At 40.6% G+C, this 16,182-nt stretch overlaps 2 protein-coding genes across 3 annotated transcripts in view; both read right to left on the bottom strand.

Moving 5' to 3' along the window:
- tpst1 (tyrosylprotein sulfotransferase 1) overlaps positions 1 to 16,182 on the bottom strand; it is a gene marked incomplete at its 3' end in the record, with an annotated part of 837,181 nt that overhangs the window by 137,111 nt on the left and 683,888 nt on the right.
- Positions 1 to 16,182, bottom strand: part of snx19b (sorting nexin 19b) — a 52,125-nt gene that overhangs the window by 35,610 nt on the left and 333 nt on the right. Inside the window, exons 2-11 of one of the 2 annotated variants that reach the window (XM_046074872.1) lie at positions 14,770 to 15,052; positions 14,387 to 14,581; positions 12,269 to 13,492; positions 11,317 to 11,515; positions 10,977 to 11,077; positions 10,744 to 10,863; positions 10,419 to 10,543; positions 9,529 to 9,622; positions 9,280 to 9,439; positions 5,367 to 5,502 (exon numbers count right to left, since the gene is read on the bottom strand). In XM_046074872.1, the coding sequence (XP_045930828.1) occupies positions 5,367 to 5,502; positions 9,280 to 9,439; positions 9,529 to 9,622; positions 10,419 to 10,543; positions 10,744 to 10,863; positions 10,977 to 11,077; positions 11,317 to 11,515; positions 12,269 to 13,492; positions 14,387 to 14,581; positions 14,770 to 15,052 (2,637 nt within the window). Of the gene's footprint in view, positions 1 to 5,366; positions 5,503 to 6,186; positions 7,823 to 9,279; positions 9,440 to 9,528; positions 9,623 to 10,418; positions 10,544 to 10,743; positions 10,864 to 10,976; positions 11,078 to 11,316; positions 11,516 to 12,268; positions 13,493 to 14,386; positions 14,582 to 14,769; positions 15,053 to 16,182 lie in introns of those variants that run through there. The other variant, XM_046074871.1, reaches the window with a different exon arrangement.

Below are 16,182 nucleotides of genomic sequence, written 5' to 3'. Positions count from 1 at the left end.
CAGGACTTGCAGGGGGAATGTTCCACACTTACAGTGTGTTACTGACCACGTTCCAACAACAAAAAGATTGCCAAGAAGATCTGAACCACTTCCATCAACAATATGATTAATTACAATCATCATAGTGTATCATCATCACCACCACTGACCCACTTTCTCCACCACACAATTGCAGCCGATGTTCAGTGCATGTAAATGAGTGTAGTGTGTACTTCAAACAACTGTAGCGCAAACCCACCTTAACAACTATCATGCATGCATTTATGGAGCTGACATCATACATTTGAAAGGCTGACACAGGCTAAATCTCAGCATGCTTTAGTAGAAGTGTAAATGATAATCACCAACTGTGAGTTTTCTCATCTTTTTATTTGGAAAATGAAGGAAGCGTTGTGTTTACAGACACATTTAACCTAAAAGAACATGGAGTATCCCTACAAATGCTTGTGATGATAACATAAAGTAGCTGCACTCTGCTACATCTACCATACTATCTAGACACCGTCAACCATCTCGCTCCAGCTGGATTTTCCACCCAGACTGCTGTCTAAGAAAAAGAGCCTATATTCATCTTAAACTGTCCCTCTTTCCAGTCCATAAAAATCAGACATCTCCCAAACCAGAGCCTCGCCTTGGACACCATTTATAGGAGCAGAGAGCTGGCTTTTCCTTCCAGACCTCTCACACACTCAGAGAGAGAGAGAGAGAGAGAGAGAGAGAGAGAGAGAGAGAGAGAGAGAGAGAGAGAGAGAGAGAGAGAGAGAGAGAGAGAGAGAGAGAGAGAACCAGATTTGGCCTGTTGGGTCCGGGTTTCATCTCCCATACACAAACACACACTTTCTGTATCCACTCGCAATTCCAAATTCAGTTCTAACAGACGTGCATCCACTACAGTCGTAGACCGGCACGGATAAGGTTTCTGCAGCCTGCAGCTTCTTTTTGCCTCCCACTAAACAGCTGTCAGAAAAAACCTTCACAGCACTTGACATAACCTGTGAGTCCCACTAAAAAATATGTAAATGGCAGTTTAAGACTAATTTGTGGATCAATTTATAACTAATATTAACTGACCAAAATCAAAACAAACTGAATTTATACATATTACAAGGCAGGTTCAGCTAATACTTAACTGCACTTCTGTGGCTATTTGTTAAGATCATTATGGTCTGTATATTTCTCCTCCGCACTGAATATGTCTTGAAAAATATGGGAGGTATACATTTCAGTAACCAGTAGTGAGCAATAATGAGCAATGAGGAGCAGAGTTCATTAGTTCCTGCATACAAAACCTCAGACTGTCTCGTCAAGCTTATATCATTATAATTTTGATCATATATCAAAAAAAGGTGGCTGAGCTTCGAGTCAGTTCTCAGTTTTGATTATTGTTCGGCTTTCACCAACTGCTGTGACAATGTGAAGCATTGGTGTTGTTCCTAAGGTTACCTGTAGCTCAATATGGTTTGTGCGCTGATATGAAGTGGTGGTTCAGCTGTTGATGTAAATATGTGTGTGGAGTTCTGCTACCTGATTTTAAAGAGCATCTGCCAGCCACTCAGAAACAAATGTTTTTCACAGTAATGGTATTATCATATTAAATACTCCAGTTGAAGTGAAATCTGAATATATATTTTTGTTTCAGATTGTTAAATTTTACACATTTCTTTTAAATAAGCAATAGGTGACTTATGCTCATTCAGGAGCAAAACAACTACTGAACACATCACAGAAACACAGCCCTGAAACAACATCAGGTTAGCACATTGTTATAGCTAATAAGTTAGCAAACAACTGGCTATTCACCCAACCGGCAGTCAGAGTTGGAAAACCAGAACAATAAGCTAACAAGTGGCTTAAAGCTGGCTTAAAGCTGCATAAAGCTGCAGAAATCAGTGTTAATTCTATGATAGCTTGGCAAAACTCGCAGTAGGTTCACTTTTCAGAGTCATCTGATTCAATTTTAATATTTAAACTGAATCACATGACGATTGTTGCTCTGTGAGGCTGTATGTAGGCACAGTTGTGCTCTGAGCAAAATGCTAATGTCAGCATGCTAACAATGTGAGCATGTTGATGTTTAGCAGGTATACGTTTACCATGGCTGCCATCTTAGTTTGTGTGACAGCAATGGCATTCAGAAACCAAAATCTCAGACAAATTAAACTTTTGCCATTAAGCCAGGCTGCTAGCATGGCTAAAAATACTGTTCAGCAGAGCTTCAAGGCTTGGCTAGGAATGGACACTAAAACTGCTCCATCTTTGTTTTAAGTATCTCTTAATGAGATGGAGTGCAACCCAAAATACTTCGGCATGATTCTGGTAACCATCAGTAAATCCTGGCTAAAGCCCCAAGGTTGTGGCCCAGACGCGTTAAAACACCCCGACATATGCTAACAATCATTCTTCAATCACTTTTTCCTTTTGTAGAGTGTCTTTTATATTAGGCTTTTATATAATTTTATTTTTTATGTAAGCTACTGCTGTTTTATTTTTGCATTTTACTTTTATTTCACACTTTAATACATGCTTTGAATTTTTTATTGTACATCTACTCAGGTTTCATTCATTGCTGTTTTATTGTCTATATAACACTTTGCATTTGTTTTTAGCTGTTGAAAAATTATACATGAACAGAGCTATCTTAGTTACACACTTTTATATGTGGTGTTTCTATCATCAGCAGTTCGCAGCCAGAGCATCTCGTCTCCTCTGTACAGAGAAACTGGTTGATGAGTTGATGAGATACCTGCCACACTAAGAGCTGTCACTGCAATGTAGACAGACTGCTGCCTGTTATAGACCAAGGCCAAACAAAAGCACAAGGTCTTTCATACTTGGCTTGTGAAACTTCTTAAAATAGAAGGCCCAGTTTCAAAACGAAGAAACGATATTCTGGTACTGACACCCCAGGGAACGTGAGGTCACAGCACAAACAGCACAAACACTAGAACCTGAGAACATTGTCTGCATGTTCGGTTTACTGGCGGCATGAGCTATAGCTATCTGCGACAAATGTTTGGGGAGTTTATGTCAGGCATTCTCTTCAGGGCCAAATAGTGCAGGCATGCTTGTATGCACATATGGAACAGTGAAAAGATACTATTGAAAAAGCGAGAGGAATTTTTCCTAATCAGATCAAGAAGATATTTCTTCACTGTTAAGCCATTAATAGATACACTGCATTGCAAGTGATACCCCTAATTCTGTAAAACACGGAGCACTGCAAAGGCTCATAGGGACCCCTTCTAAAATATCTAAATATTATAATATATCTAAAATTTCAACTCTCTCAATTAACGTACGCAAGCCAGAGTCCCATCTCCAGCCCATTAACAGCCCTCTCTGTGGAATCTCCACTGGGAACCATATGTCTTCATGCCCTGACCTGGCTGAGTCTACAGATCTGCCTCTCCTGTGTAGAAGTTTCCGTCACTACTTTGCTGTAGAAAACCTTGTAAAAGCACTTTAAAAAAGCAGAGCGTCCCAGAGGCAGCAATTGCTGAAGGGAGAGAAAAATGATTTGCATTGCTTTGGCAGCACCAGCAGCACGGTCGTGATCAGGTTGTTTTAAAAGGTTAAGTCATAAAGGATGAGGAAAGTGAATGGAAACGATCGCCTCCCCCATGTTCTGTCAACAACTCCTAAAAATATACAATTGAGCAAGGCACTAATCTAGAGCCAAATCATAAGATGTTACTTGCACTTTCTAGGTACCAGCAGTAGAAAGCTGTGGGTGTAATGAGAAACTCCCAGTGTGAATATATCAACTGTGCGACTATAAACAGTGATGAAAAAGTGAGAACGCCATGCCAGCAAAACCTCCCCCATGGATAAATGAAGCTTGTCGAACATGTCCAGAATCTAAGTGCAGTTTTGTTTTTGTAATATTACTTGAGTAAACATCCTTGTAAATAAGAATAACAATAAATTAAAATGAAATGTGGTGGGTTACTCAGTTCAGGTTCCAAGTGCGTTGGAGTTTCAGTATGTAAGAGTCACAAGAGAGGGTAAGACGGACAGGGCGACCGATGGGCGATCGCCAAGATGTGCAGGTGAAGTTCTCTTTTTTTCATCTTTTACACAACAACATCTCTTTTGCAACACTATGAATACCTTCGACGCTAAAACATATGCCATTATCCCCCTTTTCAAAGGAACATCACATCTTGCCTCTCTATGATGGCAGGCTTTCAACCCACAGACATAAAGACTGTTGTACAAGCTAGTTCATATTAGCATACTGACACTGTATGGAGCTCAAAGTAGAACCACTGCTCTTTCACGCTGAAAGGACAGTTACTGTAAGATAGTTTGCGCATCTGATTAGAATGCCTCTTGGTTGCCTCCCTCTGGAGTGAAAAAAAGTGCGCTCTATGTGCGCCTGGGAATCCTGCAGAAAGCGCTACAGGGGAAACATCTGAGCTACCTCATTCATGCATATACATTTTGTCCACAGATGCTTATATGTTGTGACCATGATATATCATATCAATATTAAGATAAATGATATAGGCCCATTCTCAATCAGTCAGAATACAACCCAACAGGCGCTCTGCAGATTTACAGACGCATATTTAACTAAAATAAATAATAAACAGTTAAATATGCTACTATGTTAAATGCATTTCTTTCATTTTCTTCAAAATCAGCTTATATTTAAGGACAAACTAACTAAACTAGAAAAGGTTGCAGGCATTTTAATGGAACATGTGAGCCTGCTGTTGATTGTGGGAGAGCAAAAGTCCTGCTGAGAGTATTTAAGAGTTTGATGTGCAAGACCCGCGTTGCCAGAGCATCAACATGAATTGACCCCCAGTGCTGTAACTCATACATGTGTGGTATAAAGTGCGATGGCTGATGGGATAAAGAAATTCCTGCTCTGTTACTTTTGCAACAGGGGCCCCAAGACGTCAGCCTGATGAAAAGGCCTGAAGCTCACCGAAGGGCATTTTTAAGTGGGAATTGGTTTTGTAGATGTCTCCAAGAATTTCTTGCTTAACACCTGTTATTTTGCTGGCAATATGCTTGGTTTTCAAGAGCTAGTTCTTCTGGATAACATTAGCATTACCATGCCAACAGAGGATGCAAAATGTAATGGCACTTCTAATAAAGTTATTTGTTTTTGAGGTATTTTGTGTTATACAGAAAGGTGTTGGAAAAGTGGAAATTGAAAAGTAATCTTCTGGTTACGCTTCTTGAAGCTATCTTGTTTTAGTTGTCATGATCTTTTACTCTGCACAAAAGTAACAGACAAACGGGCGATCAGTTTGACAGACATACCAGCACCACCTTCACAAGTGCCTGATATTGGTTTTCATTTAGTACTTTTTTGTGGCATCCCACGACGTTAAATGAATGTCGCATGTCACCTGTTAATAAGAGTCCCAAACAGCAGCCTGATGGTCCTCTGCATGTTTTCAGTGCACAGCCAGCTCCACTGCTTCTCCATCAGCAGACACAGGATGTTCAGAGCCACCTCAGCCAGCGCCATCTCAGATGCTACGCCCACAAAATTCAAGACACACATAAAAACATAACTCAAGATGACATTACAAGATAAGTATTGTGTTAAAATATACCTCACTGTATGTTGGTTTAAGATGCACAAGTAGCTTCTGACAGACAAATGGAGGGACATGTACGTAGATCTGAATCCAAACATTATAATCTGTTTCAGAGAAATACATTTCTGATGAACATGCAGGTCCAGTAATCACATCAGCCGTCCACTTCATACATTTATTAACACTGCCCTCTTATGGTTAGACCTAGATGCTGCACTCTAAAATGTAGTTATTCTACATCAAAATGTACTGTGCCTTTTGGTTAGCACAGTCCTTGCAATGCGATCTGCAGGATATAATTTATTTTATGTGTATTAAGAGTGAAAAAAAACATCAGAAAACATCTTGATGGCATCCAAATTCAAACAGGCCACCTAAAATCCTCTGAGAATAACACACACACACTTCCCTAGTCTTAAAGTATGTCTGTCAAAGACTTTTATTCTTTACAGCCATTTGATGTTTTGTTTTTTTCCACTATGAAAACTGGTACTGGAATTCATAATACTACCTAGTCCACAAAGGGTGAATGAATACTGAAAAGACTGATTTAGCGAAGAAAAAGAGCATAACTGACAGCTCTCTGCAGTAACTACATTTATTAAAATGTACACAAGAAATACAGTTTTCTTTATCAGTGTAAGGGTATAATAGGAACTTGGTCAACACAGATAGAGAACTTATTTGGCCTGAGTGAGCTTCTAAATTTTACAACAGCTGAAAAATATCACTGACGGCTATGCAGCAGTATGAAAGACCATATCGTTACTTGTGACAGTGACTTCTTCTGAAGCCAGGGGAGCTTGCTTCAACATGCTTTATATACACTGGTGAAGTGCAGCTTTGGGGGTGCAAAGAATTTCCATTTTTTGGCAAAGTGCACGCAAAACATATCCACATTTCCTGGCCACTTTATTAGGCACACCTTTACAATCTAATGGAATAGTGTAGTACAACAGCTCGGCCCCCTTTACAAACGCCTGTAATAGTCAGCTTTAGGTAACACTTTCCCAGAGGTGTTAATTTATTTATGTTTGAGTGAGGTATTACTTTAACTGTCAATGACTGTCAATAAAAAACAGAACATTTTTATCTTTATAAGCTGCGAAATTGCATCAGATTTTAGACCACAGAGCATACAGCTGGGTACCTAAACTGAAATGTAGTCACTAGTAAATGCTTAATATTGACATTTAAATACCACTGAATTTAAAGCATTCATGTATTTTAGATGGAAACCACCTATATGTATTAATGTGGTTTGTTCCCTTCTTTGACATTTCCAGATGGTAATTTTCTAAAACGTGTTTTTTTTTCAGGCTGACAAATTCAAATAGAATTGTCCCGGGATTTCCAGCAACGTATCTGTACTTCTCTTTCTTGGATCACATGACTGACAGAACTTGACATGACTGTACAAGACTTGACATTTGGGATCCCAAAACGAACACGTGAACAACTTGAAATTAACCTGTGCAAGAATTCAGAAATACCCTGTGTGAAACATCAATGTATTCTGACACCTATTTATATTCCTTCCTTATCATATTAGTACTCTGTGAACTGTCCACTTCATTCACCCTGACTGTATGGGAAAAAAGACAGTTCTTCAAAAAGACAATGACCAGATGCCTAACATGGAAGAAACGCAATTTGGATTCAGCAAAATGAAGCTAAAGTTTACATATGTTGTTAATTAGATCATCCTTTTTTCCTAAGGTGATTCCCTGTGATGGAGAAAACAAAGAGCTGGTACATGAGATGGTACATGATGCAACACAGTGGATCATGAGAGAGAGGGTTAAGGACAGGTAACAGTTAATAATTAGGGTTAAAACTAACACTAGGCATCACTTCATCAGGCTAAATATATTACTTTTGCATAAAGTATAAACCAATACACACAAATTTATGTATACACAGTGGTTCCCAAAGTGGTCAGGACAATGGTGCCGCAAGACTCATCTTATCAGTGTTCATTTATTATTCCAAGTTACCAGTTGATCTACGTTCAAACCCTCACTTATGGGTGAGCAGCCAAAATGAGTTTCCTCCCTAGAGTCACTGGGCTGAGCCTTAGGGACAGGGTAAGGAACTCAGACATCCAGATGGAGCCACTGCTCTTTAGTGTCGAAAGGAGCCAGTTGAGGTTCCTCTTCCGGGAACGTCCAACTAATAGGAGTTCTGGGGTAGACCCAGAACACGATGGAGAGATCTCATCCTGTTTGGGAACACTTTGGGATCCCCTAAGGAACACGTTGCTGGGGAGAGGGAAGTTTGGATTACCTTGCTTAGCCTTCTGCCACTGTGACCTGGGCCCAGATCACTGGCAGAAAATGGATGGATGGACATATATGCATGTTATATTGTTGGATGGGTGGCTTGGGTGCCATGACAAAAAATTCCTTTTAAAGGGGGAAGTGTTTTTAAAAATGTTTTGGAAGCAATGCTCTAATAGACCGCACAAAAAGGGACGTTTGTGCGTACAAGCAGGGAAGGTCCCAGTATCAACCAGACTGTACAGTTGGTGGTCAGAAAGGCATCAATCTCAAAGATGTCTCATAATAACTGGATTGGCTGGCCTAGGTTTAATATGGAAAAGTAACACACACCAGGGGTTATAGTGAGGTGCTGTTCACTGAAAGTAGGAAATGAAAGGCATATGGAGACAGAGTGTGGGACACTTTTTTCTGGATGGCCTTAGTTTAAACAGTAACCTGGTCATCATCTCTGCTTGTGGCCAGCAGCTTGTGGGGGCACTGTCATCTGTCGAGTTGCATTGTGGGTAATATAGGCAGCCAGTTTTGTCATGAGTCCGACAATGTTATTGGACTGCAATGCTAAATCAGTGGAGTACTCTTTAAATGCTCCCTGAATCAGACAGGAATTGTTTGAAGTGACATGTTGTGAAAGTCCTGGAAAACTAAATCCCCTACTGGTATGGAATGACATCCTTATGGGATGTGCTGGAACGCAGAAGAGAGCTCCCACCCACCAACCTAGTCAGCAAAAGCAAACAATTACAGGTCACTTGTCGAATCGCTGTCATGATTTGACTATACTATTGAACACGGATTTCTATTTTACTGGTCACTGAACATTTTCATATAGGGAAATGCATATACCGCAGGTGTACTAATGCACATTTAATTCACATTCGACCCGTTCAATGTATCAAATCAGACACAAATGTATCTTTTGTTGTCAGCATTTACAGACAGATGTGTAGTTCCATCCACTTCACTGTTAAACCACAAATTTACAAAGAATTTCATTGCATAAGTGGATGGGGTGGAAGCTTTTAGGTTTGGAAAGGAAAAATGGGAGGGACGGTTACATTTCTGTGTTTTTGTCTCTTCAGCCACAGCAGCATCGCAAGGGTTGCCAAAATATAAAGCCAGTCTGAAGAATCTAATGAGTGCCTGGAATATGGAACATGCTGGTTTCGATCAGATAGTCTAATCATGGTGAGATACAGAATGGAAAGTGGTAGAGTTAAGCAGACAGGAAAGCAGGAACACACATTCAGTTAGTCAGCGAGTTGGTCAGACACAAAGGAAAACGAAAGTAGACAAGCCAGGGTGAGTCAGACAAGTAGACATGATGATGGCAGAGATAGGCCTGGAGGCTAAAATTCTAGTTCACAATTGGATTTTAGCTCATTTAAAATGTTTGAATCCATTTATTACGTCAAGCAGTCCCCTTACCCCGTTCTTACCAGGTTCCTTACTGTGCTTTCCTCTCGAGCGGTCATCCAGATAGTCTCCGAATTGTCTAACAACTGGACTGTCTTTCCTCTCTGGCTCGGATCTGAAGGCCAGTTGTTCTTGTTCGGTGATAAAGGCTTGCAAATCTCCCAAAGACATCCCATTAAACACCTTTGAGAAAAATAGAGGAGAAGGCAGAAAAACTATATATAGCAAATATCAGTAGTGTCAAATATCAGATTTAAATTTAAGTGACTTACCGTTCTAGTTTGCTCCAGACTGAACAAAACCGCTGGTCTAATGTCTGAGCCGTTCATAAAGGGGATGCTTTTACTGGAGAACTTCAGACGAGACCTGGGATCACACAAACAAATTAATATGCACACACTCACAGACAGCATACCCAGACATTTGGTAACTTTTTTTCAATGGAAAATTCTTTCTTTTTTTATTAGAAAGAAAGAGAGCACATAAGCATTGGCTTTTCTTCCTGGGATCTATTCAACTGTATATTCATAATAAAGCACTGACTATTTAATAAGTTTTACATTTTCTCCCAAACATCTCTCTCTCACTTTCAAACAAACGTCAAAACAAGGAGTGCTCCAGGTCAGGCTACTGGACAGAGCTTTTCAAATCCAACTGAAAATAAACTGCACTTTTAAGTACCTTAAATAAGTCAGATGTAACACTCAATGTTTCCTGGAGAATGACAGTAGTGTGACTGTGGTGGGGGCATGGGGGGGGGGGATATTAAAATATTTTATTTGAAAGAATACATTACCCTATCTATAGTAGGTTACTTCTTATCTTAACATTAAAATTTTACTTTATTCTCCACCTTATGTTTATGTTTACTCACAAACTACTTTAATTTGCTCACCTTGCTATTGCCTTCAGACACAAACGCCTACACCTGTTCTGTGTAGGTCTCTGGTCTACACCAAAGTTCTATCAACTGCCAAAATTGTTTGTCAAAACCCTCCGGCCAAACTGGCAGCATCGCCACCAGGGATTCAAATTTGTGCTCATAGCTGGGCTAAGGGCGTGAAGATGAAGCCGGGGGCAAAAAGGCTGGCCACTTTCTATATGGGTTGGCGTTGTTGGCCTATATGTAGATAAAAGTCGGTCTGGATCTCTGGAGTCATACTTGCTCTTCTTGTCAGAAATGATTTTCCCTCCATCCACCTCTCCATCATTGTCTTCTGTTGGGCTTTGGGGTTCTGAACGAGGAAACGCTGTCTTCAGGGTGTCCACAATGGCATTCACCACAATCTAAACCCCAAAACACAAATGTACTGCATTAAAAACTCACTATGAAACCAATAAGCATAACTGTACAACCATCAAAACACTTTTTATCACGTTATATTTTGTGTTTATGAGATTGCATCACATACCCTGCACTTACAATGTGTTTATCATAAAGTCAAGTATTATTCAGATGTGCCATAATGAAATATTCAGGATCAAACCTTGTCTATGCGCGAGACAATAAAAGGTTTCTTGACAAATGCAATCCTGGCGTCTGTATTGAGAGCCAGAAACTCCTGCATCTCTTCACTGTTGGCTATTTCAGAGATGGCACAGAGTTGCTGAAAAAGAGGACAGCTGGATTACAACCTTAGATACCAAAAAAAACAACATAAAATGTTACATTGGGCCAACAAATACTAAATGAATATAATATCAATATCAATCTGCTTACCTTTAGAAAGGTCTCCAGCAGTCCTTTCCTGGCCTCTATCTTCTCACTGTCCATGTTTCCAAATGGCATGTCTGGAAATACTTTCTTTGGACCTTTCACACCTGAAACACAGTCAGATTACAATCAAAATTCTGGATTTTTGCTCAAGTAGAATGGCCAAGAATCCAACTACAAATCCAGGTCTGTTTGTAGGCCATGTAAGGATTTCTCCAAGCCAGGCTACAGCTAACTAAGCCACTGTGCACACTGGTTGTACCAAACAGCAACACATGGTTTCAAATGATAACTTAAATACACAAAATCTAGTAAGCTTATCCAGAGTCCTTCCTATCCTTCCTACCTTTGATGAGCTTCCGCAGTTCCGTTTTTTCTTCCAGCCGTGTTTGCAGGTTGAGGAACTCACTGTATCGTCTGTTGACCATGTGATAGGCTACTGGCTGAATGGGTGACGGAGTCTCACAGCCTGACGGTACAACTTCAGCATCCTCAGAGCCTGGCTGGGCGCTTCCTGGGTTCTCACAGCACACTGCTGTCTCATACTGAAAACCAACACAACAAAGTATGAGCCATCTTTTGGAGATTCCTGTGATAATTTATATTGTTCATATTGCTAATGTGACACCATTTGTAAAATGTCTAATGGTCTATTGCTGATATTTGTGTATTCAAACTACTGTCAGTTAAAATATCGTTGAACCAGTATCAATATAGTTAACTTTGATTATTTTCATGCCAAAAAATGATAATTTTAAGTTTCAAAACTGGGATACACAAACACTCTATTAAATATTGATTAAACAGTTTTGTATTAAATACTGTATGTCCAAAATGTCAACATAAGAACTTAATCCTCTTATGAAGGATTTTTAATTACATTTAATTCCTTTTGTTGGTGCCGATCAGAAGAATAGCAAGTAGTCAGCCATGTTCATGCTGTTGTGCACACACGTCCTCTTGCACATGTACAATACAAGCCAAACAGGGACCCTATCATAAAAATAATGCTCCATAGCGCTACTAGTAGTGGAAAAACTCCACAAGGTAACATTAACTTAACTTATAAATTCTTCATTTGGAACTTTAAAAAGTTGTCTTTGAGAATCTCCTTGGGTTTTAATCTTTGGGCCTTACTTCAACCTAGTGCCACTAGAAGTGCACACCATAGAACAACCGGATTAAAGAGATAATATTGTTGACATGTTCCCCCTGGGAAAGTACAGTATCACACATGAACAAAATAATGAATAATGAACAGAGGTAAGAGAAAGAGATGCATGTATATATCTCCTTACTTTGATAGTGTAAAGAGTGTAAGGGTGTGAGCCGGTGCCGCGGTGTTCCTTAGCTGTGATGGTGCCAGTGATGCGGAGGTTCTGGATGATGACTGGTCCATCAGGGCTGCTGAGGGGCTCAAAACTGAACGACGGCATGGGAGAACAGCCCTGCAATGGACTGACTTCAGTCAGCTCACTCCCTAGCATCGTCTGTTCTACACCCAGAAGGAGCTCTCTGGCTGGGTTTACTGAAGGGGAAGCACCCTCCCTCTCCAGGTGCTGGCGGCTACCGATACTAGGAGTCCCCTCTGCTGTCCTAACTGATGAAGGGCCGCAGCCATTAGGAAGCTCTACCGGTTCTGAATTTACCAGGACTTTAGGGCAGGAGCCGTTCATTGGGCTGGGGCAAACATCCTCCAGGATCACACCATTATTCTTCTCAACAGACGTGGCACATTCTTTGCGTCTGTCATACAGGCCCTCCTCTTGGCCTATCATGACCAGGGAATCAATGGAACTTTGTTTATATTCAGCCAAAGGAGAATCCAGGTCAGAGTCGTTTTCCTCGTAAAATGGGTTTGACTTGCTTCCTGTCATGTAATGCCTTAAAAAGGGTTCTTCTTCTTCAGTGTTGTTCTGCTGACAGTCCACCTCATCTGTGTCAACCAGATCATAGGCCGCGAGCTCAGGCGTGGCTGTCTCTCTGTCATTGACCATTTCAGTGTCAGCTCTTAGTGGAACTTCATTATTCATATGAGATACACAGGCTGTCTCATTTAGTGGAGAGACCTCTGATTGAACAGGTGGCTGTGGTAGTGGGGGTGATGAAGTCAGTGGCTCTGTTGTAATTGGCTCCTGTGGTTTGCTGGACTTGCTGAATATTTCGATTACGAGACTGTTTAACCAGTCAGGGTCAGACAGTTTAGCAATGAGAGGGAGCAGAACGTTGCAGGTGATGAGCTCTCCGACCACGAACCGTCCGGAGCAGGTCTCCAAGTGAGGCGAAGGCACCAAAACATGCAGCAACAGATCTACAACTGCTCTGGTGTAGTTTATTTTCACTGTGTCACTGGTCAGGGCAAGATGAGGCGTGGTAACCCTGGAATATGCCTCCCACAACTGCTCGCTCTCACTGCCCCGCTTTGCTGTCAGAGGCGTTTGCTGCTTGGCCACCATCTCTTTGGCACTGATGTAGTCCTGGAGGTGGCTGCCAAACAGATCCAGGATCCTCTGGGTCAGCTCCTGCCGTGATTCAAAAAAGTTGCACATGTCCCATCAAAAATCACTTCTGGTTTTCTAAATTCTTATGTGAATGTAGTTATTTCTAGTGTTAGGCCAATACCTGCACTCACAAGGCCAATATATCATCCTAAATGACAGCAGATCTAATCTAAAACCATTACTGGCTAACATTAAATATCTACTGTAGAGAATTATGCAGTTGAATGATGTCATTTCTGACTAACTGTACCCTACTCTCCCTTAAACATCAGTCATGCTCTACAGCAAAACCAAATGTATTTTTTATAAAAATTCCATCCAAAACAACATGTTACTGGCTAACAGAACCATGTACATTAGATTGTACTGCATGGAATAATATAATTATACAGGACTTTTCTTTGTTTTAATATTGGCAAGATAAATATATCGGCCATTGGCTGCCCTCTCTAAATTGGCCATTGAAAAACCCATATCGGTCGATCAGATGTAGTAAAAACAATAAGCTATAAGCTATAATGCAATATGTGGTTGCTTATAGGGAAGTATAACTGGGGTTTCTATCACATATTGATGCAAAATGCAAAAGAACTTTTTCATTTCTTTCCAAACCATAGGCCTTTGTAAAGTCATTAATTTTCATCTGGAAATGTTGAAATGAAATCGTCATTAACCATAGCCAGTGCTGCCTATAGGACAGGTGTCCCAAGATACATCTGAGGGGTCATAAGAAAGTTACCAAAAACTATGACTATTTTCTTTCACTTTCTTCTTCCAATTGTTGATTGTTTTTCAGCTCTTCGTGCCTCTAAAAATCTCAAAAATAAGACTGAGAGGGAAAAATGCATATTGTACACAAAGTTCTGGCAAGCGCACAACAACACTCCCAACAGTGATGTCTTTAAATCAAAGTACCTTCCTGTCGACCTGTCTTGCACGTATTTTCAGCTCCATGGCCATAGAGATCATGGCCTGTTGAACCTCCGTTTCAAAACCACTCTCAGAAGACACAGTGGAGTACCAGGAAGTGACAAAGTCCCTGATGATTTTCCTCACTGTGTTGTGGATCTCCTGGTCCAAGAGATGCTCATCCTCCACAGACGGTGGAACCTTAAATTTAGCAATGACAAAATAATTGGAAATTAAATGAGCCTGGAACTAGATATGGCTTTCCCAAAAGCAAGCAAGGCTATTATTATCTAAGCCCTGTAAATCCAAAATAACTTTCATAACCATGTCTACTAATGAAAAGTGAAACTAACACTGGAACTGTAAACCACAGTTAACTGTACACTTACTTGTTCCATGGTGACAAACCTCTCCAGGTGAACCACACTGTTGGACTCCAGGACAACCTGAGAGCCCAGCCAGCCACCGAGCACGACTAGCAGGCTGGTAAAAACGCACAGCAGCCAGATGTTGACCAGCAGGTGGAACAGCACCAGCCATGCCAACACCACACCAAAGCCCAACAAGCTTCTCTGTCCCAACACCTCAGCCATGGCACTGTGGGGGTTGCTCTCTGGCTCGACACCCTCAGGAAGAGAAGTGGAGATCATGCATGCCAGAGCAAAATCGCATCTTGAGGAAAACCAAACCAGAATACAGATTAGATGTGACAAACAGACAGAGGAGCTGCGTGGATGTCAGTGTGTGATCAATGTGAATTAAAGAAGATGGATGCATAGTCAGATTAACCGGGAAGGGGACCAAGAGCAAAAATTAATCTTTTGGACCCTAATGACCCATTTTCATCAAACTCCATTAAGGACAGGGCAGGGACCAATCTACAACTGGCAGCTTAGTTATACAGTACTTTGCCTAAGGGCCCCAGAGCCCAACCACTAATCATGCTTACTAATGACATGTAACATATGTAACATACACAACACTATCAACTAAACTGATAAGGTATTACAGCTGGATTTACATAATTAACTATGTTATTAAACACCTTTTCATTTTACCGTAACTGCCTTTGCCTTAGTAATAAACAACTTAATAAATCAGACACAATTTGCATAGCCAAATTATATTTACGCTAACTGCTAACGTATGTTTGCAGGATGTCTCGACAGTAACTAAACAGCTGTTTACTAGCTTGAACATCTACCCAGCCAGTGGTCAGCCACACTATTTATTGTTATTTGTATTCGTCAGTTCTAGTAACCTCCACCGGCTAGGTAACGTGTTTGACTAACGTTAGCCCTGATGGATGCCGTTATCTGCTCTGCTGCACCAAACCCCACTCAAAAATTCGACACTTTATTGTTTAACGTTATTTGTTGCGGGATACGTAACGTTAAGTTATACGACTGCTAAATACTGTTTTATGATCTTACTGACTTCATTCCATTCAACAGCAGGCCATTCGGCATACAGGTTATTCAACCTGGAGAGAAGCAATACATTTCAACACAATATCTCATTAATGATGAAGTCTCCACGGTTAAATAAGCTAACGTTAGTAAATTAACGTTAACGTTAAGTTAACGTCAGTGGAAAAGGACAAGAAATAAAAGGCATGGGGATACAAGTCGAACATTTAATAATATAACTATTTTTTCATGTGCTACATTAATGCCGAAATAATGGCAAAATCCTAGCGGTTTATTTGAGGTATTCAGTTCTGCCCTGTGAGGCGTCACTCTTTGTCAATAAGCAAACCTACTATAAATTTCTAAATGTTTGGTTACAGGTCTGTGGCGTTA

Source organism: Micropterus dolomieu, linkage group LG17, assembly GCF_021292245.1.
Source record: "Micropterus dolomieu isolate WLL.071019.BEF.003 ecotype Adirondacks linkage group LG17, ASM2129224v1, whole genome shotgun sequence".
NCBI lineage: Eukaryota > Metazoa > Chordata > Actinopteri > Centrarchiformes > Centrarchidae > Micropterus > Micropterus dolomieu.
This window is presented reverse-complemented; position numbering and strand designations above follow the sequence as displayed.